This window comes from Arvicola amphibius, chromosome 9 (genome assembly GCF_903992535.2).
Source record: "Arvicola amphibius chromosome 9, mArvAmp1.2, whole genome shotgun sequence".
Classification (NCBI taxonomy): Eukaryota; Metazoa; Chordata; class Mammalia; order Rodentia; family Cricetidae; genus Arvicola; species Arvicola amphibius.
Window position 1 is genome coordinate 108,933,475 of NC_052055.2, and position 27,751 is coordinate 108,961,225.

Sequence of the window (27,751 nt, forward strand, 5' to 3'; positions counted from 1 at the left end):
CATATATATATTGTGTATGTATTATATATTTATATAATTATGGACAACATTATCCCTGTTTTAGGAAGGATGTCAGCATGTGTACACTCTAGAGACCTGATGGTACTGTGCAATTTAAGGAAAAATATGAAAATTCTTTCCAGAAGAAAATTTAAAGAGAGGAGATTCTTGAGAGTTCTTTTATGGGGACAATACCATTTGGGGAGGATGGTGTCAAAGGTCAGATCCCACATACATCCTCTTTTTCCCTAAAATTACAATAGAATGTGCCACACAATGAACACCCTAGGTGTGTGGCTGACAGGTAGGAAAGTGGACATTAATACTGGAAGCTACAGGAGGTGAAGTGAGCTTCTGGGTGGGAAAAGAAGACAGCAAAGAGAAGGGCATGCTCGCTCACAGTTAGCAGATAGCAAGCCAGTGGTCCTTCCGGGAAAGCAGGTGGAACCGAAGGCTGGGCGTCCCTGCAGCATGCCCAGGATGCTCCTGGCAGACTGAATGAGCTCTCCTCGGGCACTTCAAGCACTTGGGCACCACATCAGTGATGCTGCTGACCCCAAGGGTTTTAGCAGCTATCTAGACAGAGGCTGGCAGACAGCTCTGAGGGTGTGGCGTGCTTAGCCAAAGAGGCAGGTAGGGTACACCCAAATCGGAACAAATAGGCTCTAAAGGACCCCAGATCTGAACCAAACAAACCTAAAGGCCATCTGGCAAAGTGAGAGCCGAGGTCTAACTGAACCCTCCCAGTGAGCCACCCAGGAGATTAAAGTCTTGATTAACCAGAACACTCAAGGGTAACCGGAACTTTTTTTATAGAGACTTTCAAGTGGATCAAAGTTGTGTCTAAACACAAACAAACGAGAACAAAAACCTCTTATTTCACTGCTCTCACCAGATTTACACCCCCTAGCTGGGTGTGGCGGCACACACCTGTAATCCCAGCACTTGGGAGGCAGAGGCAGGAGGATTACTGCAAGTTCAAAGCCAGCCTGGTATATATCAAGTTCCAAGCCAGCCAGGGCTATATAACAGAACAAGGCCCTGTCTCTAAACACCAATAATAATAATATTTATTATTTTAAGAAGTAGAAGAACTTCACAGTCACATTCCTTGCCTCATAATTCAGAGAGCAGCAGACACCAGAGCCCGGCATCTTGAGTGGCCCAAGTACTGATGACCACTGCATAGAAGCCCAGGTGGAAACTGGGCCAATTATTTTAGAAGTTACAGGGTCATGTTTACCAGAACTACAGGACAAAAGCGCTTCAAGTTTTGCTTTAATTATTTCTTAGTGTTTGCCTTGCTTGCACCTAAAGTAGATTGAAATACAATCTTGGTTCACAGAGACCCCCCTTTGTTAAATTCTGGTTAATCAGGGAGTCCTATGTGTTCCTTGCTCTGTTATGTCTTCCTATGGCAATGTGCCCCCAAAGGACAACCCTGTTGGCCCCGGAACATCATTCCCCAAGCCCCAAGGTGATACGTCTGAGCCACCCGTGCACTAGATGATATTCACGATGGCTGTAGGTTTTTTCTTTGCCATTTTGGGCCTGAAGTTGCCTTTCCGGCTCAGGCCCAGATGCTCCCCCTTCTTAGCTGGTCTGAAGAATTCTCTCGGAGACTCAGCCTGTTCGTGAGTGGCCTTGGCAGGCTGCATCCCGGCTCTTTCATCCTTGACTTTCTTCAGGTAGCTCCTCCCCCTTAGATGGAAATGGGCCCTCAGCTCTGGGTGGTTGCACGCAGAATGTGGGTGCCCTCGGATTCTAGAAGAGTGGAGGAGAGGGACACACAGAGAGAGGCTTCTTTATACCTTAAAAGCAACATAACTAACCACTCCTGTCCACCATGGCGAACCATGCTCCCACTGAAGATAAGTCACAGATACTGGTATTTTAATTCCCCATGGTCCCTGTGACCAAGTGACGCTAAATCCCAGGGAGATATTTCTATATTACTAACTCTATTATTAATGACGAAACAGGCACAGAAAATGTAAATGACTTCCAGAATGCTGTGCAGACCTGCAGGTTGCAAACTCATATCTCATAACACTTTAGGTGACCACCAGGAGACTCAGCAAAAGATGGCGTCAATATATTTCAAGTTATGTGATTTATAGAAATAGTGCAATAGAGTAGTAATATATTATATTCACATAAAAATGTTATATATGTGATATATATATATATATATATATTACATTAGTAAGAAAAAGATACAGTAGCTAAGTCCTGGGAGCATCACTCCAGTGTTGCTTAGCATCACTCACTGAACAGCTGCTAGCTATTTAAAAGTGCCACTGGCCTGCAGGTAAATGTCCAGGTAAGCCTTTAAAAGTCCACGTGTGGATAGCTACCTTCTCAAACACAACTGGCTTGAGAAATCCAGTCATCAACATCCGATGCAATAGGAAAGCATACAGTGTAAACATCATCCCACGGCCCAAGTATAAACAAAGACATACGTACAGACATCTGGGCTTCCTATTCGATGAGATGTCTGTGAGCTGATGGGAAACAAAGGAGAGAAAACATTAGTTCACTTAAAGGCTGGGTGTGGTGCCTGTATGCGCATGTGGTGGGGGGCTAGTGAATGGAATATCCCGTTGGGGAGTGCTCTTAGCCCAGCACGGGCCCACAGCAGCTAGAGAAAGACACTGGATGTCTTCCTATGTTAATCTCCACCCTATTCTCTCAACACAGGGTCTCTCGCTGTACCTGGAACGTATTATTTTCACCTAGGCTGGTGCCCAGTAAGTCCCAGGGATCTGCCCGTCTCCTGAACCATCACCTCTGCAGTACTAGGATTACAGGCACACAGAGCCATGATCCACGTCTTGTTTGTCCTGGGGATCTGAACTCAAGGCCTCATGACTGCATAGCAAACACTTCACCTACTGACTCATCTCAGCTCCCAGACAGCGTTTTGAACTCTGTCTTCTTTAAGACACTCTCTTCTCATTAAGGAAATCTGTAACTAGGTGGTAGCATTACCTAGGAAGCCATCCATTGCATCCAAGAACAAGAGTGTTCCAGACTGACTTACCTAGTCGGCCTCTGTGGACACCTATCTCGGTTTTCTAAGGTGTGCGTATCAGAATATCTCAAAACATTCCAAAAAATAAAAATAAAAATAAAAACTAAAAATAAAAAAGTTCCCCAGTAAATCCAGGTCAGAAAAAACATGTTCTTTAAAACCCGGCACAATGGGTCATTATTTCTCAGGATCTGGTTGAATTTGCAGCTGATTTAGTACAGCTGTAGCTAGTCACAAAGTACCAACGAAGAGGAAATGAGCGTCAAATGTTATTTCCTAAATATATCATTTCTAAACCGAGAACATATGAAGACCAATCCCACAATGTCCCCAAGCCCATCAACCATGGAGATGATGTCCGTTCCTAATAGCCCATGCAACCCAATATCTGCCTGCACTCTATGGCTGGGCTCAGAGTGCCTTCTTTGGCAGCATGAATAGATGATTATCATATTGTGACCCAGATGTCATCATTCCGCATATGGGGAAGCCCAGGGTATTGCCAGCCCTGGGTTCCCAACCTCCCTCAAGCTGTTCTCACTAGGATGAAGCCGGGCCACATCTTTAGGCAGATTCAAAAAGGAGAACAATGGAGAAACTATGGAAGGAAAGCCTCCTTGGAATTCGGAACAGGGGGATTATGACACGTTTAATATGGGTGGAGGATTCCGTCTCATGTCGCTTCAGGCCACCTGTTCCCTCATCTTCTTGGGTGATCCTCTAGCAGTTCATTCCTGATCCCCCTGTTCTCCTTGATGTGGGATGCCCCTCTGTATGCTATGAATATGTTAATAAAGTAGCTCCTCTGGCCTATGGCAGGGCAGAATATAGCTAGGCGGGGAAAACTAAACTGAATGCAGGGAGAAAGAAGGTGGAGCCAGGGAGACACCATGTAGCTACCAAAGGAGAAAGATGCCAGAACCTTACCAGTAAGCTACAGCCTCATGGCAATACACAGATTAATAGAAATGGGTTAACTTAAAATATAAGAGCTAGCTAGGAATACACCTGAGCTGTTGGCCAAACAGTCTTGGAATTGATATCATTTCTGTGTGATTATTCGGGTCTGAGTGACCAGGAAACGAAAGCACAGTCTCCAATTACATCCCCTGATCCTCTCGGTATGATCCTCCAGCAGCACCCACTGGCCTCCTCAGCTCTACTCCAGGATGCTCCCCAAGCTATGGCCTCTGTCCTGCTCTGCTGCTCCCTCCCAGCCACCACCTCTCGCCTCCAATCATAACAGCCTCCTAGCATCTCTCATTCTGATGCCCTTCCGTGCTGGAAGCCTCCCCATAGCTTCCTGGTGCACTGGGGATGGATTTAAACTCCCCGACACACACACACACACACACACACACACACACACCCCACACACACACTGTGACCGGCAACTTTGCCTCCTTCCACTCAACCATGCCAAGCTCGCTCCTTCCTAGCACCATACCACAGTGTCCTTGCCTAGAACATCCTGCTCTGACTCTCCACAGAGCTGTATCCTCACATTATCCAGGCCACGGTACAGGGTGGAGCAAAGGTGTGAAGTGCTCGGGTTGGAGGGATGCTTTGGGGCGAGGGGCAGGAGTTAATTAAATAAAATTAACTTGGACTGAGAGTGGCAGGGTTAGCAACTGGTTGACAGGAAATAGCAGGGAGGAGCTTACTTTGTTGTTGTTGTGGTGGTGGTGGTGGTGGTGGTGGTGGTGGTGGTGGTGGTGGCGGCAGCATTGTGGAAGTTGGAAGTGGAATGACACCTTTGCAGCAGTCACCACCATGCAAGAGTGCCATTGTTGATCTGCTCACCGTCCGGCCACATAAGAGAAAAAAGACCTTGTTGGTCTTGCTCATGGCATTGGCACCTCATGAGCACTGTGCCCTCAATAAATAGATGTTAAATGAATTACTGCTAGTCCTCAATTAGCAGCCTGGAGGAAACGAATGCAAGTACTTAAAACAAGATTATCCAAGCTGGCTCCCAGGCCTCTGTCTGAGTGGTTCTGAGGACGGATTTTGGCAGATGGGATATTAGGTCACTTTGCATCTGATTTGACAGCATTTTTTTTTTTAGAGCACAAAGATAAAGTATCTGAGTAAGCATACTGTATTTTTAGAAATCAGCCAGGTGAAAAAGAACATAAATGCTCAAGGGGGTTCAGGGAAAGATGCAGGATGCCAAACATTGTTTCAGAAAAAGCACAAAAGGCGAAGGGAAGGAAGTTTCCCCTACCACAGAAGGACACAATGCTAATAGTCACCTTCTGGAAGAGGCAACCCACTTAGCACTGTAAGGATTGCCCTTCTCTCAGGAGTGCTTCGCGGGGGAAGAGGAAGAGGCGTGGGTAGTGGGTGAGGAGTGGGTGGGTCCAGTGTGCCCTCTGTAATGAGGGGTGAGAGCAGGACTGGGGGGCCAATTTTCCTGATGACTCTGAAGGAGGGACATGGAGGTGGTAGGAGGAAGGGATGAGAAGGGGGAGAATCGGGCAGGATGTCTGCTTGTCCTGCCTGTCACCGAGGAAGTAACTATTCTGGGTGACTCCAGAAGCCTGGGTCAGATGGGTGCTCTGCGACCCGCGAAACTGTGCCAGATATCTGATTCACCGTTCTTCCCGAGTACATCCAACTTGTTGCATCTCTATGGCTGTTCTACCTTCCTTACAGTGGTTGTGCATTAAGCTAACAGCAGCCAGCTGCTAAGGCCATAGCCTGGGGGAATTCTGTTTCCCCAGACAAGGGCTCTGTCTCAGCCACTAAAGGTAGTTCTTCCTAATCTCTGTCGACCTAATAAAACTCAGTTTCAAAGGTTAGGGTGAAAACCTGTGAACTCAGAGAGTTAGAACAGCAACTGGCTAACTTTCTCTCTTTGCTGGTGTTCCCAGAAGCAAGCCATTCCAACTTCCACAATGCCACAACAACAACAACAACAACAACAACAAAGTAAGCTCCTCCCTGCTACTTCCTGTCAACCAGTTGCTAACCCTGCCACTCTCAGTCCAAGTTAATTTTATTTGATTAATGTAACTGCGACACATCTTTACATGGTTAACCAAAGCAACAGGAACAAATGTAACACATCTTCATACAGTTAAAGTAATATTACACAGCATAAACAAATGTGACACATCTTTGCCCAGTTAAAATAATATTCCACAACACTCCATAGTCACAGAGAGTATGGGAGAGCAGAGTTCTCTTTCTATATTAAAGGCAGAGTTCCTCATTTTATAGGCAGATGCATATGACTACAATGAGAGAGGGAGAGAGAGAGAGAGAGAGAGAGAGAGAGAGAGAGAGAGAGAGAGAGAGAGAGAGCCCATTGTAGACTGCCCAACTTGACCCTAGAAAAAGTTGAGAAGATACAAAGAAAGGAGGATGGACTACCAATACCTGTACCTAATCCCTTCTGAAATAATCCCTTACTCTGTGTCTTTCCAAGGTCAGAGCTCCAATCCACAACAATTAGGCCATTTCTCTCACTACAGCCTGATCATGCTAGTCACACAGCTCTCATACCTAAATTGCTCATTACAATCTCAACTGCACTTAATAGCATTTGGATTAGCCAATGCTTCCTTAGGCTGAGCCAGCTGGTTTAAAGGAGACCATGTGGTTGGACCATAAAAGAGACAAACATAAATACTTAATTTCCTACTATGTATGAATGAATCCATTTGTGTACATTGTGTAAATATATATATTTATAAAATATATATGTGTGTGTATACGATGTGACTTTGCATATATTTAATGTGTGTGTATATATCTGTGTAAGTATAAATACGTTGCATGTGCACATACAGTTTTGCATATGTATATTTGACCAGAAGAGAAGGGATATTATTCAACTTTTAATTACAAGATTAAATTATGTGAAATAATTATTGCTATGCCTCTCAAAAGACTCGATTTTCAAGCTGGGAAAACAAGCTGAGCCAAGAGCATGAGCACGGGAATATAAAAAAGGAGGCGGCCTGAGTATGTTGGAGGGGATCTGGTTTTATATTGTTTTATATTTTATTTTATTTATCTTTCCATTTTTCAGAGGTTGAATTGTACAGCAGGCAGATCTGAGCATCCACTTGCCCTGCCTGGAGAGTGATCAGACATCCTATTGCCCTTCAGAAACCAGGAGTCTTGATCAAGTCTCTTAACTACTCCTGGATACCTAAGACCCACAGGGACGTCTTAAGCCTCTGAAGGCCCTGTGTGACATAGTAAAGCAAAACCTATCACCTGCCATGGATTCTTTTTGAATAGCCACTCAAAACAAGTTTTACCCATGAGTACTGTTGACGAGCATCTTCCTCCCTTGTCAAGAAAGTTGAGTGTATACAGCTGGATCTTGATTTCCTGAAATGATAATTCTCAAAATATTGCCTTGAAGAAATACCTTCTGGTCTACCTGGAAACTAAGGCTGGAACTTGGATATTTCCAGCTTTGTTTTTTTACAAGTAAAAAATATGTTTAACAATTTAACTTGGAATGGAAGTCAATGAGGTGCCCCAGACTTAGCTTTCTCCCTGGAGCCCTGGTACCAGTCAGGCAGAGGCACGACCTGGCCCAGGACTTAAATTGACACCTAGAAATCCCTTGTGAATCCCACAGCTCCCCTCTCTTCTATCTTAGTTCCTTCTGGATCCATTCCCACCGGACTCAGGGGGCTACAGCTGGAGGCTGAGTGGGTTGGACTCACCACGTGCTCGCTAGCATCCCGGCTGAAGCCAGAGGCCTGCTGGCTTTGATAGTACTCCAACTGCTTTTCTGCCAATTCTACCCGCTGCAGCAGGTTCTCAATGAAGTCCTGGAGCCTTGCTTTCCCTTGAACCTCCTTCTCGGCAGCTGCTTCCAGGAAATGGTTGAATGTGACAACCTCTCTGTAAGGGCAAAACACAAAGAGACATCGGAAGTCACTCACCCATTGCCTAGTGACGGACACCTACTTCAATGGTGAGGGCCAAGGCAACGACAAGAGGAATGAGATTACATCTTATCAGAGGGAGACAGTCACAGAATGTCAAAATAAGGGCGTGCGTTCAGAGGTAGGTTAACAACATTGAAACTTGGCACAAAGTGACAAAGTGACTCGGGGTTGGGGGCAATGTTTCAGAAAGCAAAGTCAAAATCAACCTTTTAGGTGGAGATACCTGAAGGAAGTCCTGAGGAAGAAGCCACAGAGACACCTGGGAATTGTAAACCAGATGCATGCAGATGGATCTGAGCCAGTGCCAGGATGTGTGTGTAGAGAAGGGACTCAGAGGCTCATAGGTGACCAAGAAGACCCCAGACTTAGGAACAATGGTATGAGAGACTACTGAGCACTGAGATCCACCCCTTTATTTCCCTAGGGGATGGTAGGGGGTGTCTGGATAGGGAAGACAGAAGGTTAGCGCCAAGGCAGTAGCTCAGTCGCTAGAGTGTTGTCCTCGCATGCACAAAGCCCTGCATTTGACACCCAGAACCACACAAACTGGGTACCATGGTGCCTGCCCGTGAGCCCAGCATTTGGAAGCTGGAGGAAGGAGGACTAGAAGTTCAAGGTCATCCTCACCTACCTAGTGAGTTCAGGGCCAGCCTGGGCTACATGAGACTCTGCCTCAAAACTAAAACAAGAAAAGGCGGGAGGTGCCAACCACATGGGGAAGAGGCTAACAGTATTGCATTTATAATGTCTTTAGTAATTATACACCAGACCATAAAACACTTGCTCAAGGTACCCAACAGAACAGGAACCTCAAGGTAAGAGAACAAAATGTTCATGATCTGGCTTCTGATTCCACAGAGTAGTTACTCTTTTAGAAACAGCCATTTGTTGAGTTTTGGCATAGTATCATCTGCGGTTGTCTGGAAATATTAAAATGCCCCTCGGCTGTCTCACTGGGTCTCTGTGTGATCCCACACTTCTTTCACCTATCTCCACCCAAACAATAAAATGTAGAACTACAAAAGTCTAGCTGTGCTCGGAGAAGCTAGATATCAGAAGTATTCACAGGGTGGGTTAGAAGGCTGGGTGGGTAGGAGAGCTTGCAGCAGGAGTCTGCACCCTAGTTTGGTCTCCAGAAACCGCAAAAAAAGGGAGAACTCCAGCTTCCAAAGGTTGTCCTTTGACCTTCATGCCGCCATCCACACACACAATAATAATGAATAAAATGTTAAAAGTAAAGCACTATTTGTGCAACATTTAAAACAATATCCCTCTTCTTACTAAATTGTCTTGGGGGGAAATAGTTATTGTTTCATAAAACCTGTGGTTTGTGCTAACAGAAATACATTTTGTGTGGTGGTGAAGGCAGACATTACAAGGGTAGATCCTGAAATATCCAACAACCAAGGTTTATTGGCTAAGAAGAAGAACATGACATAATCTCACACAACAGTGAAGCCTGGTCATGGTTTTAATTTAGGTTATTGCCCTGCTGAGTCAGAACGCTGTGTGAAGCAGCTCTGGAAGGCCAGATGCAAAGACAAGGGCCAGCCTTAGAGGAATTCAGTCAGGGGACAGGGGGAAACAATCTCTTAAACCACTCCTAAGTCACTTCCTGTCCTATCCCTGACTTATCACTTATTTTTAAAAAGAGTAAACTAGTATTAAATCTAAGATCTTATGAAAATGTCTATTAAAAGCAACATTTGACTCTCGAAGGGGAAAATGCCAGTTACAGTGTAAGAAATTGGCATGGAAGCTCGTTTCTATGCAGAGCAGCCTGGGATTCTTGATTCAGCCCCAGGACTCAAAGGCATTTTGAAACCAACACAACCGAGAAAGGCCCGGGGGGGGGGGGGGGGAGTCCTTTCTATGCAGCCAGAACTTTAGTGAGGAAAAAATGCTTACTCATGCATTTGCACACTTATAGGACAGCCATAAACTCTGCAGCCTGAAGAACAGTATTTTATTTATTACTGAATTTGTTTAGTGTGCGTGTGCACATGCGCACTCTCACAAGCATGCATGTACATGTCACAGTGTATATGTGGAGGTCAGACGACAACACACAGCAGTGAGTTCTCCCTGTCACGTGGATTCTGGGGTTCAAACTCAGGTATCCAGGCTTGGTAACAAATACCCTTAACTTGCTGAGTCAACTCACCAAGCCCAACATGTTATATTTATGTTATTCGAGATTGAAGCCCCCGGATTACTTTTCCGAAGATGAGTTAAAAGCAGCTAACCTTGGAGAAATCAAAATGGCCTGTCTTGTGATTGGCATGCCTCGATGCAAATTTAAAAAGTGACAGAGGTGGTGAGGAATGGCTCAATAACATTAGCTGTGTGTGGTGGCTCCCACTTATGATGCTAGCGCTGGAGAGGCAGAGACAGACAGAGGCCAGTGGATGTATAGGGAATGGTTCGTCCGCCATCCTAGGCCACGTAGTGAGTCCAAGACCAATGAGAGACTGCTTCAAATAAAACAAGGTCAATGACATTTAAGGAACTACACCCAAGGCTGAACACACAGGCACACACACACACACACACACACACACACACACACACACGGCAGGGTGGGGGACTGACAGAGTGAGCAATAATGTATTATGATATTCACAATTTGCATTCATTGAACTGCATTTTTTAAGGAGGGGCAATGTATCACCTATTACAGCTTGGCATCAAAAACCATCTCTTATCTTTCTAAATTTCTTCATCCCAACACCAGCCAGAGTCTCGCCTTGTGACATGCTGTTCTCTCAGTCAGAATCTCTCCCTAGTCCCCTGTCTGAATGCTCTCCCTGGAGGACCCATTCCCAGACACACCCCCGAGCGTATGATGGAGGGCTGTGAACTTCCACAAGAACCTTTAGCTAGTCAGGGAAACACACCACAGGAGATCAGTTGTGGGGCTTACCCACTTCATCATAAAAATCACTGTCTTGGGGGTATTTTAGTTACTCGCCTTGCTGTGATTTTTTTTTTAAAAAGTTATGAAAGCACCTTAATGCAGAAAACACTTATTTTGGCTCAGAGACTCTGAGGGTGCTATCCATTGGTGGGGGACTCACCATGTCAGGAGCTTGGCCCAGCTGGTGCATGGCATCCGTAGTTAGGAAGCGCAGAGGGACTCGTGCTGGGCCACAGCTCACTCTGTCCTTTTCATTCAGTTCAGGACCCCAGCCTATAGAACGCTATTGCCCACATTTGGACCTTTCCACTCATAGACCCTAATTGAGATAATCCCTCACAGATGCGCCAAGAGATTTGTTTCCATAGTGATTCTAAATCCCGTAAGGCTGACCATCAGGATTAACTGCCACCGTGTGGAGTCCGCGGGAGTCCAGGAGATAACAGAGACCTCACAGATCTTTAATGACGTACAAATGTATAACCACGGCTCTAGCTGAGCATCCCAGCCAACAGAAAGACCCCTGCGTTCCTTTGTTCTTTCCGAGACCAGTCTTGGGGCATACGCCTCCTAGAGGAGTAGGGTGGGATTGACAACGGTTCCGCACGTAGGGTGGGATTGACAAGGTTCCCTTCTTCTACTCTTAAAAAGTACTTTAAGCTGGCTGGCTTCCCCTTCCCAAAGGAAGCCTCGATTGCATCATTCAAGTGCCATTTCACATGACTGATCTACGAGCCCTTTCGAGAGTATATGAAACGATAAAAATGCCTCCATCTAAAAATAGCCCCACTAGTGATCACATAGCACCTCAGATGGTCTGAAATGTCAGCTATGGGGCAAACTGAGGAGCAAGAGTCCCCCTTTCCAGGCACCAGGAATCGAGCTGCAAGCTCAGAAGCCAGAGCATAGCCCCGCACTCCACAGGGAGTCACCCGATCTTGAAACAGGCTACTCTCTGGTTTTGTGGCCTTTTGCCCCACCTTTCTTTTTCTTTTTTTCTTTCCTTTTTTTTCTGGCTTTCGGATAAACAAGTATGTTCTTCATTAAGTTGGGGGAGAGATATTAGGGGGTAAAATGCCTGCTGCGAGCATGAGGAGCTGAGCTCAGATTCCCCCCAAACCTACGTAAAAGCTGACTTGGTGGCACATCTGCAACATCAGTGCTGAGCAGATAGAATAGAGACAGATGAATCCCTAGAGCTCACTGGCCAGTCAGCCTAGCGGGACTGATGAGTGTTCTGGTGGGAGTTTCAACCCAGCCCCCACCCCTGGGAGGTGCCTTGCTTCAGACTCTGCCTAGCCCCCCCACGCCCCAAGAAAGGGCTTCCATCCAAACAATAAGTTCCAGATTCACGGAGAGACTCTGTCTTAAAAGACAAGGTAGAGAATGCTAAGGGAAGACACCCAACATTGGCCTCTCTTGACTCACATGCACACATATAACTACATACATCCACAAAAGCATGTACCTCTCTCTCTCTCTCTCTCTCTCTCTCTCTCTCTCTCTCTCTCTCTCTCTCTCTCTCGCACACACACTGATTTTTTAAAGTTTTTCTAACCAGAAAATTGAATTAATTTATTGATTCTAATCAGATTAATACTACAGCTGAAATTACTCAGGCAAGGAGAGAAAAGAGGAGGAAAATGGAGAGGAAGGCAGAACCTGAAATTTTTTTCCTATATTTCTAGATTTTCCCATGTGCTACACCTAAGAAAGCCCGTTTCATGTCCTGTTCATTCTGTTTCTGTATGTCTGAAAGCAACAGAGATCACCTATAGAAACTGAATTAAGGGCTGGAGAGATGACTCAGAGGCAAAGAGCGAGGGCTGCTCTTGCAGAGGACCTGGGTTTGGTAGCCAACACCCACATGGTGACGGACTCACAGCCATCTGCAGCTCCAGTCCTGGGGGGGGGGGGTCAGGTGTCTCCCTCTTCTGACCTCCGCAGGCACTGTGCCCACATGACGCAGATACACACATGCAGGCCAACACTCATAAATTAACAACAAATAAATCGTAGAAATGAACTAATAGTGCGGAACCCACAGATCCCTCCCTGCCCACATGACCTCTCCTTCTTGAGAGACGTCTTTCGGCCACCTTCCAAGATGAGGACTGGCGGAGACACTATGTTGCCCACTCACTGTGGTAGCTGATCCCGAAATGGGAATAGCATCAATAAATATTCAATTTTGCCCCTGTGCATGTGTATAGAATATGCGTGCATGCCTGTGTGTGCACGGAGGCCAAAGGCTGACTGTGGGTTTCCCACTCTTACATTCCACCTTATTTCCTTGAGACAGGGTCTCTCGCTGAAGCTGGAGCCAGGGAGGTGGCCAGCAAGCCCAGCAGCAGTAAGGTAACAGGCACATGTGCAGCCAGCCACACTTAGCTTTTAATGTGGCTTCTGGGGTCGTGAGCATGGTCCTCAGGTTTGTACTGCAAGTGCTCTCTGACCCTGAGCCACCTCCCCAGTTCCAAGCTTGCCTGTATAAGGTCCACATTCCACATGGAAACGGGTGTCGCTGACTCAGACTGCCCTCTTAGGATCGGGTTTCTATCATTTTCTCTCTGGTTGATCGGTTCCCCTAAGAGCAGGGACGTCACCTTGCTTGCCACTGTATGCCCAGACCCTGAAACAGAACCTTACACTTATCAGGCTCTTTTGGAAAGATCCATCTCCTGCAGGGCTCTCGACTGGAAACACAGCAAATGACAAAGGGAAGAGGCAAAGGGGTCTATCTACTTGAGCTTAAAAAGTACAGGCAGAAAGCAGGGATGGAATTAGAGGCTCCCACCTCCATTCCAGGCTGACAGTGGCATATGCCCCACCCTGACTGGGTGAGGACGTCTGGAGAGCCTAGCTGGTGGCTCTGAGCTGGGTATTCCAGAAACTTAGCATCATCACCCTGCAGCAATACCACCAGGTTCCTGCCTCCAACACCTCCAATGCCAGCTGACTCTCTCTTTATTCATATCAGAAAAATAAATGATGTCACCGTAGCAGCCGTCTCAAAATAGCTGAGAAGTAAGCTATTCCAAAATGGGCCACGCTTGGGATTATATAAGTCCCGAAGCTTTGGATAAATCTCACATCGTCAGAAGTCTAGCAAGGACACAGTGAACCGCGGCAGGAAGATGGGGCAACTTGGTTTCACACTCAGCTTTGTTACGGAATCTGTTCCTAGGCAAGTCACTTCTTGGCTCTCAGTCTTTTTTTCTTTAGCTGAAAAAAAGAAAAGTGTCCCTCTGAAGGAGGCACAGGGCACCTTCCAGTTCCAAAATCACCAACCACAGGGTGCATTTAGGGACTCTGGCTTTCAATGTCACTGGCCCCTGCCTGCCACAGCAAAAGAACGCCTCATCTTCCTTCCCTTCTCATGGGTTCTCTAGGCGGAAGGGTCTACTCTTCAATGTCTTATTAACTTAAAATTGTGGCCTCCACTTAGGCACTTGCTAAAGCTGCCCTGTAGCCAAGCACACACACTTGTCATATCAGCACAAAGGGGTTAAAGCTACTCAACAACAACAACAAAAAGCCCTGGGTTTAAAAAATACAAAAAGAAGAAGAAGAGGAAGAGGAGGAGGAGGAGGAGGGGGGAGGGGGAAGGAGGAGGAGAAGGAGGAAGAGGAGGAAGAGGAAGAGGAAGAGGAGGAGGAGGGCAGTGGTGGTATATGCCTTTAAACTTGGGAGGCAGAGGCAAGTGGATCTCTGAGTTTGAGGCCAGCCTGGTCTACACAGTGACTTCCCGGACAGCCAAGGCTACACAGAAAAACCCTGTCTCAAAAAACACACAAACAAAAAGGAATGAGGGGGAGGGCTGAGGAGATACTTCAGTGAGTAAAGGGCTTGCCTTACAAACACGAAAACCTGAATTTCTGAATTTGATCCCTGAAACTCACTTTTTAAAAAAATGAGTATGACCGGGCGGTGGTGGCGCACGCCTTTAATCCCAGCACTCAGGAGGCAGAGGCAGGCAGATCTCTGTGAGTTCAAGGCCAGCCTGGTCTACAAGAGCTAGTTCCAGGACAGTCTCCAAAGCCACAGAGAAACCTTGTCTCAAAAAACACACACACAAACAAAAAAGATGGGTATGGTGATGCTTGCTTGTAATGAGAGAGAAGGAGAATCCCTGAGGCTCAGCCTACCCTATTTGGCAAATTCCAGACCAGTAAGGGATATCTTTAAAACAGTGCCTGAAGAAAAAGAGTACAGTTGTGTGCGTGCGTGTGTGTGTGTGTGTGTGTGTATAGTGTGTGTGCATGCACTATACACACACACATATATATTATATAAGTGTATATAGGTATATATGTACATATATAAGTCTATATATAAAACAAAGTCCTGCCCCTGTGTTCACACAGGATCTGCTTCTGGGTATGCTTGCTTTCTACTTTCTGCATATATACCTTAGGGAAAAATATGAACCTTATGCTCTTCAGACATCCCTAGTACCAAACTGGGCCCATCAAAAATAGCCTAGCAGCATGTTCCAAACATACCGGCTGAAAGCGTGTAACAAATTTGGTGTTATTGTATTGCCAAGAAACTCACAGAAGTTATATCTAGCCCCATTGTTCTGGTTAGGGATCCCTTACGGCAAGGTGGCCTGGATTGATTTACCTGATTAGAGACAGGGCTACCGCACAGCTAAGACTGCTTGTCAATAAGTAAACGCATCTCCCATCACCAGGGCTTTTAAAGTCACATTGACTTTGAGAGGATGATGAGCAGATTCTTTTCTCTGACCTGCACTGCAGAGCTTGCAGACCCTGCCAAGGGGGTGAAAGGCAACAGCCCAAAAGGTGACCTACTCAAATCACCTCCTCCAGGAAAGACTGCTGGAAACTGGGCTAATGCAGCCCGGAGGTGGCTCCAGGGCTTTGCTTGTTTGCTTTGGTTTTGAGTTTACTGTATGTACAGGGTCTCATTCTGGAGCCCAGGTTGACCTGAAACTCATTCTAGGTTTCTTTACATTGCTGTTAATAGAATATTTTGATCAAAAAGCAGCTTGGGTTCATTCCGATTATGATTCCACATCACAGCCCATCACCAAGGGAAATCAAGGCAGACCTGCGTCCTACTCCACGGAGCATTACCCCCAAACAAGGAACTCAGTTCACTGCCAAAGAAGCAGAGCAGGAACCATGGAGGATGCTTCTGGTGGGCATGCAGGTTTATACTCAGTTATCCTTACAGAGTTCGGGTTTATCGACCTAGGGAATGGTGCCACCCACAGTGGGCTCGGACCTCATACATCAATTAACAATCAAGATAGTCACCCAGGCATGCCCACAGGCCAACCTGATCTAGGCAACCACTCATCTGAGACTCCTTTCCCAGATGATTCTAGGGTGTGTCAGGTTTCAGTTAAAGCTAACCAGGGCACCAAGACTAGCCTTGGATTTTAGAGGCAATCCTTGGTGTCAGCCTTCCAAGTGCTATGATTGCAGGGATATATTACCATTGTCCAGCTCTCCCTGGAGCAATTAATTTCAGTTTCAACGAAAGGCAGTTTAGAAGCTAATTACATTTGCTTTTTTACATGTTCGTTTGTCTTGATGAAATCTGCTCTCTGAATTTTAAAGTTTACCCAGATTTAAGTGAATCTGAAATGGGACAGTAACAACCTCTAATTGCACAGAAATGAACTTTTAGCCTAGACCCTAGAGCCTGGAGAACTCACAATGGGACATCTACTAGGAATTATCTGGAGGCTTCCTTGGCTGGGAGGGATCTTTCCTATCAGAAAGGCCATGTCTCTGGGAGGTATAGTCCTCTGAGAGAACGGTACCATGGGAAGGGACCCAGCCAGGCAAACACAATCAAACCGACTTAGTTGGGATACACTGATGTGGCTGAAGGGCAGCTGTCTCTGTGTTCCCATTCAGATGGCATAGTGGGGGCGGGGGGCAGGGCAGGAACCAGGATCTGCCGATACTGAGGGACAGAGGGGACTGTCTTTCTCTTTGTTGCACTCAGCCCAAGTGATTTAGTGTCCTCCCTAGGAACAAGACCCTTTCAGTTCCAGTTCACATACAGAGAATGTGTTTATTTAAGGCATGGATACAGAAACTGCAAAGATGGCCTCACATGGAAGCTGAGAAAAATGATGACTTTATGTTTCAACGTTTAAGGCAATGTCTCTATATTTCTATTCCAAGTGGGTTTTTTTTTTAAGCTAAATATTCTTCCCCCCTTTATCCCAAACGTGACATATTAAAAGTCAATGATGCCAAGGCCGTAGCCCAGTGGTCATGTGCATATTTAGCAAACACGAGTCTCTGGCATCAGTTCCTGACAACAGATAAATAAATGTGAGTATAACTCACACGAATGTGGACAAAGATGTCATGAGAAATCGGCTACAATGGGACATTTAATTCTAGCAAAGCAGTGCATTCAATCGTGCATTGTTTAAAGCAGCAACAACACAGCCACACCAAGGACTACCATACAACAGCCCGCAGGAAGGGTGGAACTCCGCGTACTGTACAAAAGACACCCGAGAGGCAGGCCACGTGAAAGCATAAGACGCCTTAAAGGCAGACCACGTGAAATCACAAGTACCTGTAAGGTCCAGGGAAACAGCAGCAAGTGTCGGGGTTCCACCTAGAGGAACCTTATGAGTGTGTGTTTGAGTTACAACAGTAGTGTGCTCACGAGATAAGCCTGGGAGGAGCGCTTTCTCCTGAGGCTGGGTTGAGGTGAGCTTGGAGAAGAGAGAACATGCACTCCTCCATCTGGCAGGATGCTTTGCTTCACGAGATCTGTTCAGGTGGCAGTACTGGATGAACGGAAACCACCACTCTCTATCCACAGATACCTACTAATTAACAAATTAATTAATGCTGAGAAAGGGTCTCGAGATGCCTAGGCTGGCCTTCAAGCCCCAAGGGAGCTGAGGATGATTTTGAAATCCTGATCTTCCTGCCTTTCCTTCCTAGTGCTGGATTATAGGATTACAGGTGTGTATCATCATAGAGTTTAATAAGTGCTGGCCATCGAACCTACGGCTTTGGGCAAGGTAGGGAAACACTCTAACAAATGAGTGCATTCCCAGCCATTAATCTACTCTTTCGAGGACTAAGTCACTGGTTGAGTCCACCATCTCAAACGAAAGTAAATCCTTGACAATAGCACACATCTGACCACAGGAACCACCTTCTATTAGCCAGCAACCCACAGTCTATGCAGCCACTAGCCCCAAACCCATATCCATTATTATTTGTACTAAGAACGAATTATAAACTATAAAAAAAAGAAATGCAATAATCTGTGGCCCTTTTAATTTATAGCTACTAAACCAAACAAAAGCATAAGAAAGTCAGCCTAGGTTTTACTCTTACAACTTCCCCGTCTCCACCTCTCAGCATTGCAGGGTAGGCCATCTGGGTCGCCTCTGTGGACCCAAATGCCTACTTCCTCCCAGGAAGCACCCGGAGGCCAAAACACTGCAGCAAAAGTGATGTATCCATCAGAGATCACTTTCCTAAGCAAGGAAAAAGACCTGTGGATGCTCAGGTTTGATTGTCAGCTGGATGCAGGTTAGAATGACCGTGAAACATACTTCATGGTGCATCCCTGAAGCTCTTACCAGAATGTTTTGCCCAAGCTGCTGTCCTATTTGCCTTTCTGCTGCTGTGATTTTAAAAATGAAAAATGTAACTTAAAGAAGGAAGGATTGATACAGATCACAACCCCAGGTCACAGTCCAACATACCAAGAAAACCACTGTGGCAGGAGGGTGAAGCAGCTAAGTCATATCCAGTCAGGAGCAGAGAGAAAATGAAGACATGCACGCCTCCTTGTGCTTGCCTCCCCCCCCCCCCCCCCCCCCCCCCGCACTGAACACACAGTCTGTGTGGGACGCCCTGCCTAGGGAATGGAGCCACCCACTGTGGGCGAGGTTCTTCCACATATTTGAAGTAATTAAGACAATCCCCACACAAACATGCCCACCAGTCAATCTCACTGAGACTCTGTTTCCAGATGATTTTAAACAGTGGCCAGCTGACAATTAAAATTAATCACAGTCAGGAAGACTCAAGCTAATTAACTATGAGACATAATCTCATGGGCTGGGTCCAGGGCTGAATAAAAAGAAGGCGGCAAACTGAACATCATCGCTCATCTCTCTGCTCCCTGACTATGTATGCAATGTCACCAGCTACGTCATATTCTTACCACCATGACTTTCCGGGCCTGATAAACTGTGGCTTTGAACTGAGAGCTACACTAAACTCTCCCTTCCTTAAACTGCTTTCGCCAGGCATTTTGTCACGGCAGTGTGTACAGAAACTAATACAATAGCTGATGATTCAAAGTCACCCTAACTACACACATTTTAAAAATGTCTAGCGTGACTAAACAATACCTGGGCATCCCTTCAATGGGAACGTAAATATTTAGCGATAGCAAACGGAGCCCTCTTTAGTAGGCAGTTTTCCTGGACATTTTAGTTAGTATAATTTAAGAAAGAAAAGTGTCTAGGGCAAACAAGCCAAGAGTACCTGTACTTGGAACACATTTTATATTAGAACAAGCCCTCGTCTCATTCTTGACTATTCTTGACCATATAATCTACACACATCAGTGGACACTCGCACGCTGTGGGCGCAGGTTTACAAACCAGCTGTGCTATCCTTCTAACGTCATCCATCTGAGTTTCCAAGGTAACCAGGAGTTAGATATTAATTAGATTAATGATGCCAGGTTGGCCACCATCTCCACGGAAGGTGAATAATGCCAAAGTTTTCTGCATCCTGGCGCTAGTGAACCAGTGAGGAACCAATGCAGCCAAAACATGTGCCAGTGACACACAGCAATGAACATCTGCTTTTAACTTGGGGAGGGGGGGTCCCCCCAAGCAGGGGTTAGCATCCAGTTTCAGCAGCACTTACTCCTCTTTCCTCAGGAGCTCCTCCTCGGATTCTGTCAGGCGCTGTTTCAGCACTGCGATCATTTCCACGGCCACGTCCACCTGTCTGTTCAGGGCCCTTTCTCGCCTCTGAACTTCCTGCTTCTTCTGCGTCAGCTGAACGAAGGCTGCCCGGACCTCCAACAGTTCGGCGGTTTTCTGGGCCAACTCTTTGGTGAGTTTATCGATTCTCTTCTCGATGGTCCTGTCCACCGCCTCTACCATGCGATTGAACTTTTCTCGGACGTGGGCCTCGAAAGCAGCTTTGGTGTCCGGGGTGGGAAGTCCAGGGCTCGAGCGGGGAGCTTCCAGAGAGTCAGCCCGAATGTCCACGGCCGTGTAGGTCTGCACATAGGACACGGGCCTCTCTGCCACCATCTCAAAGGGCTTCGGGTCCTTGGAGTGCCCGTGGGAGATGCTGTACAAGTTAACATAGCTTGGCTTTTGCTTGGTCACCTTTGCGTGGCCCCGAATCAGTTTTCCCTGCTTCGGGAGTTCCGCGCACCTGACTAGCTCTGTGTCCTTGAGAGATGGCAGGAGGCTGCATTTCGTCAGGAGGGTCCGCTCCTCGTAGCTGTGACTGAATTCCAGATGGGCCCTCAAGGACGACAAGCTTCTAAACCTGGTATGGTCTCCACACCTCGGGCAGCGGAATGGCAGGCACACAGCGACATTCTCCAGCGAGTCCTGCCAACGGTACCGGCTTTCCTCAAGAGTCGTCTGTTGCATCACTCTGAAAGTCCTGGGAGGGGAGAAGACAGCCATTTACCTGTCTGTCAAAAGCTTCTGAAGTGACACCAACTGACAAACGATGGCTGCCCCTTTTCAGAGAGGCGCTAGCTTTTTGTTTTTAATTAGCTTGTTAGTATCAATCAAGTAACTGGTTTCTTGGGGCTTTTCGTGTTTATTTTGTTCCTGTTGGTCCTCTCTCCCAGTGCCCTCCTACACCGCCTGCCCTTCAAGAGGGTCCCCTTTCCTCCTGTCCCAATATCCCACCTCCACTTTCAAGTCACATGTATTGGAAATTAACTCCCTTCTCTTTCCTTGAGATATCCTTTTATCCTTATTTCATGACACACACACACACACACACACACACACACACACGTTAAATTCTAAGACCCTTCTTTGAGAGAAAACACACTACTTGTCTCCAGAGTCTCACTTATTTCTTTTAACACATTGCCCAGTCCCACTCGCTTTCCTGAAAATGTCATACTTTTAATTTTCTCAATCGCTAAGTCAAATTCCATTTTGTATTTGCACCGTATTTCCTTTATCCACACTTATGTTGATGGGTACCTGAGCTGGTTCCAATGCTTGGCTATTGTGAACACTGCAGTAATAAATTTAGGTGAGCAAGCATCTCTGTAGTGGGATACACAGCCCCTTGGGTTTATGCCCAGGCGTGGTACAGCTGGGCCATATGATATTTCTATTTTCAGTTTCCTGAGAACTCTCCATGCCAATTTCCATAGTGACTATACCAGTTCAAGCTTCTTGGGCTTTAAGCAACTATTGAAGTTAGTTTTTAGAGTTGATTTTTATGCTGAAATTCAAACCTAAACCGCTATGCCAAATGCGGCCACATCCACCCTCTTCTGTATCGCCCATTGCTTTGGCCGTACAGGATCACTGCAGGTGGGTTACAGAGGGCAGGGCCTACACAGGCAGAAACATTTCTAATCCAGCTCCAACCTAGCCGAGTGAAGGTGACTAACACTCTTAGACAGATGGCAAACAAAAAAAAAATAAAAAACAAAACAAACAAACAAAAAACAGAGCAGGGAGGAGAAGTGATAGGTCCCCAAGAAGGGAGGAGAGTGGTCCAGAAACAGAACTCAAGTTTTTGTCCTCCTGAATTTGGAATACTACATGGAAATGTGTCCCAGATGAATGGGTCTTAAGAGAGCAAGCTTGGCGATCTTTTCTCAAGTTTGGGAAAAATGGATCAAGCGAAGCCCCGTGGCTTTAAGCACACAAGCTGAAAAAAATTCAACCTCACATTTTGCTTAGTATTTATTTTTTATTTTAAATAAAATTTCTCTCTCTCTCTCTCTCTCTCTCTCTCTCTCTCTCTCTCTCTCTCTCTCTCTCTCTCTCTGTGTGTGTGTGTGTGTGTGTATGTTGATCGCTTGAGTGAATGAGTTCTGTCTTTCACCATGTCTGTCCTGGAGAGTGAGCTCCCGTCACCAAGCTTGGTGACACATGCCTTTACCTGCTGAGCCATCTTGTCTGCCCATGACTTAAACATTTTTAATTACTGGTGTGATGACAAAAATCAAAGTGTTAACACAATAATAATGGCCCAACACAACTGAAATTTGGGAACCCAAAATGTCAGATATCATTTGATATATAGACGGGGCCATGGCTGATAATGGAACGTTCTAGGTGGATCTGCCTTGCCTATGATGCTGTTTTTGGCACAACTTCTAGAGCGTTAGAACCGGGTGGGCCTCAGCCAGCATAACTCCTCCAAAAACAGGAAGTTCTTGTTGCCTTTGCAAATTCATCTCCTTTGCCCTCGCAACAGATCCCTATGACAAGTCAATTTTGCAAGGGGCCCTGTACCCATTTCCTCCAAGAATGGTAATGAGCACTGGGTCCCACAGAGAAGGGGCCCGGATAACATTTTAGGGTGAAGAGTCTGTGTTACACCCTCAACGGCATCCAGAAGCTGAGATGGAAATGGCCAGGCAGGCGCATTTTCCAGGTTACTAAGTCTCTGGATCTCAGCAAAGGGGAACCTTCTTGTACCGAACTGGGATGTTTAACAGGATGCAAACCCTGGCCCAGCCCAGGGCTGAAGGCTGGCAAGGGGTATAGGGATAGGAAAAGATGATTCTAGAGCGGCAGTAGGAAGAGAGGCATGTTTGGATAGGGGAGATGGAATAACCACGCACTCCCCAGCTCCAGGCTTCCATCCGCGCAGAGGAAACCCCAGGGCACACACAGGTTAGCAAAAAGGGCTGCGATTTCCTGTGCAGAGCTGAGCAAGCTGGGCAGAACCTGCCTGGGGTCCCCGCTTTCCTAGCCCCCGTTCCGACTGATGATTGCATGGATTCGTGCTCACGCGAGTTCGTGCAGGTGGCTACGAGAAAGCCGGCCATTCCGACTCCCCGTGACGCCGCGCGACAGGGACCAGCTCCCTGCGTATCCAAGGGGCAGGGGGCGCGGGCGCAGGGCTCCAGCCGAGCCCACTTACCCGACTTGTTGCTGCCTCTGCAGCCGCCTGTGCTGATGGTGCGGGAGCCGCGCGAGCGGTTTTCAGCAGAGCCGTAAATCAGGCTGAGCCGGGTCGGCTCCCACGCGGGACGAGAGGCGACCGGGGCGGAGCGTGGCGCGGGCGGGACACGGGGGCGGCGCCCGGGGATGCGAGGCTGGAGCTTCGGCCCCGGGCGGCCATCCCTGGGTCCACCCCATCTGGGCTCCTCTAACGGAGATCCTGGGCCTTTCCCTCAACCCAGCTCAGGATTCCGCTGACATCACGGGGAGGGATCCAGCATGGTCCCCCGGGAGGGAGGCGGGGACGCATGCCAGCCTTGCCCAGCTGAGATGCTGCAGGCCCAGGAAAGTGCTTCCCAGTAACAGGGGCCAGGGAAAGTGGGCGTAAAGATGGAGCTGTGTGCTGGCCAACCATTGCAGAGGGCTGCCAGCAGGAAGGCCCTGGTATTTATGTTAGAACTTCATGCAGGCAACCTGGCAAGGAGGGACCACATGACTACCCTACTCCAGCCCTAGAAGGGAGTGTCCTGGGGCTAAGTTAAACAGAAGTGAAGCTAGGAAAAGTGCAGAAGTTAACAAACACTTATATTCAGCACTCTGAGGTCTGCATTCTAAGGGCAAACCTCAACTCCAGTCTCTCTGTGGAAGGGAGATTTAGCCTTCTGGGAAGTGTCATTTCTTAATTGAAGTCTCAGAGAGTGTGTGTGTGTGTGTGTGTGTGTGTGTGTGTGTGTGTGTGTGTGTGTGTGTGTAGGGGCTTTGAGGGACTGGAGAGATGGCTCAGCAGTTCAGAGCACATACTGGTCTTGCAGAGAACCTACACTGATGAAATCAGCTACTGTTGTCAATATTATTTCATTGATATTTACTAATAATTTCACAAGAGGAGCCTTTGTGCCTGGAAAATTCAGAAAAGCAGAACCAGGGAGTCACTCCCAAGAAATGGGTGTTAGCAGCTGAGCTGGGGCCTGTTCTCCTGGAAAATATTATTCTTCACTGAGGTTATTTATTGAGTATATTTATTGCAATGGTTTATTAAGCTAAAAAAAGAAAAAAGAAAAAAAAAAAAAACGAGTTCCAGTCTGAGGGTGCACCCAAGAGAGAGTGCATGGGTTACTTTAAGCAAGCAGGAAGCTCACCCAGGCTGCCTTTGGGGCGGGATGTGAAGTGTGATCTGGAGAGAGAGGGGACACAAAGGTCTAGGGCTCAATCCTTTCCATCATTGAGGCAACTTGTTCACATCTCCTGGTCCCGAAGTATCTCCACTTCAAGTGAAACCATTGAGATTTTCTGGGACCTTTTCTCCAATAATGTCATAAATAGTATCAAATTCTTCATTAAACCATAATTTACATATAACAATACGATTTCCATATTAAATAAATAACCCCATGGTTGAATGATTTGATATAGTTTTAAATAGGGAAAATCTTTACAATAAAAAAAATCCCCAGAACAATTTTTTTTAAAAAATCACCTCTAAGCCGGGCAATGGTGGCGCACGCCTTTAATCCCAGCACTCGGGAGGCAGAGGCAGGTGGATCTCTGTGAGTTCGAGGCTAGCCTGGTCTACAAGAGCTAGTTCCAGGACAGGCTTTTAAAAAGCTACAGAGAAACCCTGTCTCAAAAAACCAAAAAAAGAAAAAAGAAAAAAGAAAAAAAAATCACCTCTAAGTATGTCAATATGACAGGCATCAGTGACAGGCCATGGCTACTTCATGTTGTATTAAGGATCGGTGACATTAAAATAAAGCCAACTTCCATAACCCCCTGCCTCAAGATCCCCCTGCCGGATCTTTTGGAATGCATATACCATGCTTGCTACTTCAATACACAGAAAGTTGAATTTACAAATCCACAGTGGGGGGGGGGGGGAAACTATGACAGAGATAAAAACTTCAAAAACCATAAACAAAACAACTTCCTATCCGCTCTCATGACCTATGTCCTAATCGCCCAGTATTGCCCTCTCTTGGGCCCCTTCCTGAAAATTAGAGTAGACACCCCCCACTTATAATTGTACGTGTGTGTACATTATGGGCTGGGACTTGCTTATGAGGAAGAATACCTGGTTTATTTCTGAGTGTGGACCACTTTGCTTAAGATACTTTCCAGGTCCATCCATTTTCCTGCAAATGTCATGATCTTGTTTTCTTTACAGCTGAACAATAGCCCATACCATCTCTATGCTTCGCTGGTTAATAGACATCCGGGCTGGTTCCGTGTCCTTGCTGTCATGACAGGACGTGCAAATGTCTCTCTGGTGGGATGCAGAATGCTTTGGTGTATGCCTACATGTCGTATAGTTGGGCCATATGGTAGTTCTATTTGGCTGTACTAGTCTGCACTTTGGACTTTGATCAGCAGTGACCCAAGGCTCCTCTTTTTCCACATCCTCTCCGACATCTGTCAGGTATCTGGATGGTAGCCATTCTGACTGGGGCTGGCGTGGTGTCTCAAGGCAGTTTTAGTTTGCTTTTTCCTGAAGACTAGAGACGCTGAACGCTTCTTGCAATACTTAAAAATGAACACAGAGAGGTTGTGCACAGGCTTGAATTGAACATTACGGGAGACTTTGGTTCATAGGCAGAAAGGGCCTTACAGTTTAACCCAGTGGTTTCTGAAGTGTCCGTTGGAGCGCAGTGCTTTTCCCCTAGCAATTGGAGAATCTGACCTTTGTTAGAAACGTGTGTTGTTGGTGATGTGTCGTACACATAGAAAGCTGTGTTGCTAGTGGTGCAGGGATATGAAACTGTGAGTATGGGTCCCCAGCCATCTGCAAAGGTTTGACAAGCCTTCCTCGTAATTCCGATGATAAGTCATTTCCCATACAGCAAGACTTTAGTTAGGAAAATCCACTACTGTCATTTCTCAAGGAAGGAGCAAGGGAAGGTGGTCCACATGGCCTTAAACATTCATGTTAGTGGCTCAGATCTCGGCTGGTCTAGCTTCCACCTCAACGACGGGCCTGTATGTTTTCCTTCCACGGTGTCACAGTATGCCTACTGTGTGCCAGCACAACTGACTGATATTCTTTAAGCTTCAAAGTCATAACTGTAATCTGGCTTTAAAGCCTCCACCAGCGTAATCCTCTAGAAAACTCTATTTCCGTTACATTCTGTTGCCATGGCAACCACCAAGCAACACCCTGGAAAGTGTCTCAAATGTAGCAGCAGTCTGTTAACCTGGGTGAATTTTCAGGGAGTAGGCCATCCATAAAGGCTAGAAATAGACCTCTTTTAGCAAGCTGAACCTCCTCCCCCAAGTACCTAGGATGGGTATTATGAGGTACTTGTGCTTTTTGGTGGGGTCAAACACGAGCCGGACAAGAAGATGGGGTAATGCTTCATGTTGTAGGCCTCCATAGAACAGGGCTTGGGCTAAACAGATCTAATACCTGCTGTGCCCCTAGTTAGTGGTGGGAGTTTTGCTTTAATCTGGGCAACCTCCCTGGGCTTCCGTGTTCTCATTGGCAAAAGGCAAGAATTAGATGGACTGAAGTCTTTCCAGTGCCCTTCTCCTCGTAGATGGCTCTCGTTACTCATTTTTATCCCAGTGACAGCCAGGATGGGTGGCCAAGGCAGAGAACAAAGCCGGCGATAGTGTTAGTGTGGTGCTCTTTTGATAGACAAGTTGGCCAAACTCACCAAGACATTGCTTCTTAGGGCCATCGTTCCATGTGTTGAATCCTTCCCACATGCCAAAAACGACTCTCCGTGGTTTTCGCTTTCTGTACTGCTTGGCTCTCCTAACAAGGCTGGAAGAAAGGGATGGACCGCTATCCTTTGTTCAAAATGAGCCAATTTACTCAGAGACAAGGAAATAACACACTTTTACAAAGCTGCTTCCTTAGATAGCGAGGATTTGAATCCGGGTTCCTTAAATTAAGCATCTAATGTGGGACTGGAGAGATGGCTCATTGGCTAAGAGCACTCTTGCAAAGGTCAGAGTTCGGTTCCCAGCACCCTACTCTTGTTGGGCAGCTCACACCACCTGTAACTCCAGCTCCAGGGGATGCTACCCCCTCTTTCTAGCACCTGCAGGCACCTGCACACCCATCTTCCCCCACATTCACGCTCCCCACCCACACACCTAGCCATACTAGCACCCTCACACACTCTGCCCCCCCCACATATACATACACAGAGAGGGAGAGGGGGAGAGCCCACAGATTGTTCCATCAATTTTCCTACGCCTAGGTCCTCCTGCCCCAGCTTCCCAAGGACATTAGAAAAGCAACCACGGGGCATACAATATGTGGTTGATGCCCTAGAGAAGTCCCCGTGCTTTCAAAGATTTTAAAGCCCCTTCCTTTCTTGGCAGTTTGTAATCTGAAGACAAAACCTTTGAGACATACTCTCTAAGCAAAAGGGTTGTGGGAAAAGCTAGAGAGCTTGTTGCTATGGCATGAAGTATAGCAAAGAGGATACTGTTCAAACGTGGGGATTGTTAAATACTGAGCTTCAATTATGCAACGATGTGGAGCATGCATTATGGAACTGATGCCCTGTCAAAATAAAATCCGCTTTCTAGGACCTAAAACACATAGGCAATTTTATTTCTATGTTAAGTAAAAATTACCTGTGTTCTTAGACGCAGAGGATTTTGCCATAGGTAAGAGAGAATTGAATTTGAAAATAAATATATATAGACTTTGCCCTAACATGGAAATGAAGCAAGTGGAACATATTAAAATGTGATTAACTCATACCCCAGGAGTATTGTCT

At 46.5% G+C, this 27,751-nt stretch overlaps 1 protein-coding gene across 1 annotated transcript; it reads right to left on the reverse strand.

Moving 5' to 3' along the window:
- Positions 1 to 1,374: 1,374 nt before the first annotated feature.
- On the reverse strand, positions 1,375 to 20,525 carry Znf365 (zinc finger protein 365). Its single transcript, XM_038344224.1, has 4 exons — positions 19,780 to 20,525; positions 7,729 to 7,909; positions 2,470 to 2,507; positions 1,375 to 1,764 (listed from the first exon to the last, which is right to left on the reverse strand). Exons 1-4 carry the CDS (start codon positions 20,523 to 20,525, stop codon positions 1,503 to 1,505), a joined length of 1,227 nt encoding a protein of 408 aa, XP_038200152.1. The 3' UTR covers positions 1,375 to 1,502.
- Between the last annotated feature and the right edge of the window lie 7,226 nt (positions 20,526 to 27,751).

Bases quoted from the DNA above. Each gene is read 5' to 3' on its own strand.
- Znf365 (XM_038344224.1), bottom strand. From the start codon at position 20,525: ATGCAACAGACGACTCTTGAGGAAAGCCGGTACCGTTGGCAGGACTCG. The intron at 7,910-19,779 runs GTAAGTGCTGCT...TTGCCCTTACAG, and splicing joins GAGCTCCTGAGGAAAGAGGA to AGAGGTTGTCACATTCAACC. The intron at 1,765-2,469 runs GTACGTATGTCT...CCACTCTTCTAG, and splicing joins AATAGGAAGCCCAGATGTCT to AATCCGAGGGCACCCACATT.